This window comes from Psammomys obesus, unplaced genomic scaffold (assembly GCF_907164565.1).
Source record: "Psammomys obesus unplaced genomic scaffold, mPsaObe1.curated_primary_1811, whole genome shotgun sequence".
NCBI classification, from domain to species: Eukaryota; Metazoa; Chordata; class Mammalia; order Rodentia; family Muridae; genus Psammomys; species Psammomys obesus.
In genome coordinates this window covers 204,646-206,250 of record NW_026590187.1, presented here as the reverse complement: position 1 = coordinate 206,250, position 1,605 = coordinate 204,646, and the positions used below count along the sequence as shown (strand labels likewise).

The 1,605-nt window shown below is 55.3% G+C and overlaps 1 protein-coding gene across 1 annotated transcript in view; it reads right to left on the bottom strand.

Moving 5' to 3' along the window:
* The window catches only part of Zan (zonadhesin), a 62,469-nt gene that overhangs the window by 37,620 nt on the left and 23,244 nt on the right, over positions 1-1,605 (bottom strand). The window contains exon 12 of the mRNA XM_055606673.1: positions 366-568. Coding sequence (XP_055462648.1) covers positions 366-568 — 203 coding nt within the window. The remainder of the gene's footprint in view (positions 1-365; positions 569-1,605) is intronic.

Genomic DNA, 1,605 nt, shown 5'->3' with positions numbered 1-1,605 from the left:
CCAGTGAGGGGCTGGGGTGTGGCTCAGTGGTAGAGCCCCTGCCTAGAATCCTCCAGTGATGAGCTGGGGTGTGGCTCAGTGGTAGAGCTCCTGCTAAACATGCATAAGGCTCTGGGTTCCATCTTCAGCAAAATCAAAAGAAGGAAAAGGAGGAGGGAAGGAAGGAAATTAAAATAGAGCCAGGAAAGGGAAGAAGGGGAGGGGAGGGAAGAAGAGAGGAGACTAGAGGGAACAGATCATGGGTCTGGTATACCAGCCTTCACTACTCTTGCTTTTTCCCTGGCCTTCTCTTATCTGCCCTCTCCCATCTCAGCCCAGGACTTCAGAACCATCTGTGGGGCTGAGGGCTCACACCAGCTACTCACCCTGAAGTAGTGTCCCTCAAGGCTGGTGCACCCACACTGGGTCTCAGGGACACACTCCAAACCACTGAGGATGAAGCCAGGGTCACAATCGCAGCCTTCCACACACTCGTCTGAGCAGGGCTGGGAAGCAGCTCCAGGATGGCAGGTTTCCGGGCATGGCTTGGCACACAGGGAGTACCTGCTGTTCTGAGGGCAGGTCAAGGCTGTGGAGGGAGAAGCTTCGATGAGGAAGTGGGCAACGTGGATGTGGTGGTACAGGCCTGTAATTCCAGGGTGGGGAGGCTGTGGTGGCAGGGCTGAAAGATCCAGGCCCGCAAGGGCTGCAGAGTGAGAACCTGTCTTGGAAACTGATTTCGAAATTCAATTGATGAGACCAAGGTACAAAAGGAAAGAACGTGGTAAAAAAAAAAAAAAAAAAGGCGCTCTGCTGAGCCCGGAGGCACAGCTGCGAGGTCCTGCCACTGCAAGCTGAGGGCCCGCCTGCAGTCTGTGGGTGCGGTTCCGCCAGGGAGCGCCTGGCTGCTATGCTTGAAGCCCTGGCTTCCACTGCCAGTGCCATAGAAACTAGTCAGGGCGGGGCACACCTGTAGTTCCAGCACTGGGGAGGTGGAGGCAGGAGAGTCAAGACGTCGGTGCCATCTTCAGCTCTAGAGTGAGTTCAAGACTAGCCTGGGGTACAGAAAGCAAAGCAAAGCAAAGGAAACAAAAGCAGCTTCCTAAACCAAGCCCGTTGCTCAGGTGCCACCACGGCCCTCCACAGAAGGCCCATGAGCTACAAATGAGACAGGGCAGCCACTCTGGGATGCGGACATTCTCAGTAAGCAAGTGTGGTACCATGACGGCCAGCAACAGCCTGATGCCAGGGATGCGTGTCTGCTAACGAGGCATCCACCGCAAACGCTTCAACATAGCCCACCCCATCTGCACTGAGTGCAGGGAGACCCAGGAGAGCATACACATAGGAGGCCACCTTCCCCACAGACCGGAGAGAGGCCACTGCCCTGCCTCCTCTGCCGCCTTTCTCCTCCTCTCTCACCCTCTCCTTCTTCTCTTCTTTCCTCCTCTTCCTTCTCCAAATTCTTTCCCTCTTCTCTCCTTCCTCTCTTCCTCTTCCTCATCCTTTCCCTCTCTCTCTCTCCTCTCTTCCTCATCCTTTCCCTCTCTCTCTCCTCTCTCCTCTCTTCCTCATCCTTTCTCTCTTCTCTCTCTCCTCTCTTCCTCTTCCTCATCCTTTCCCTCT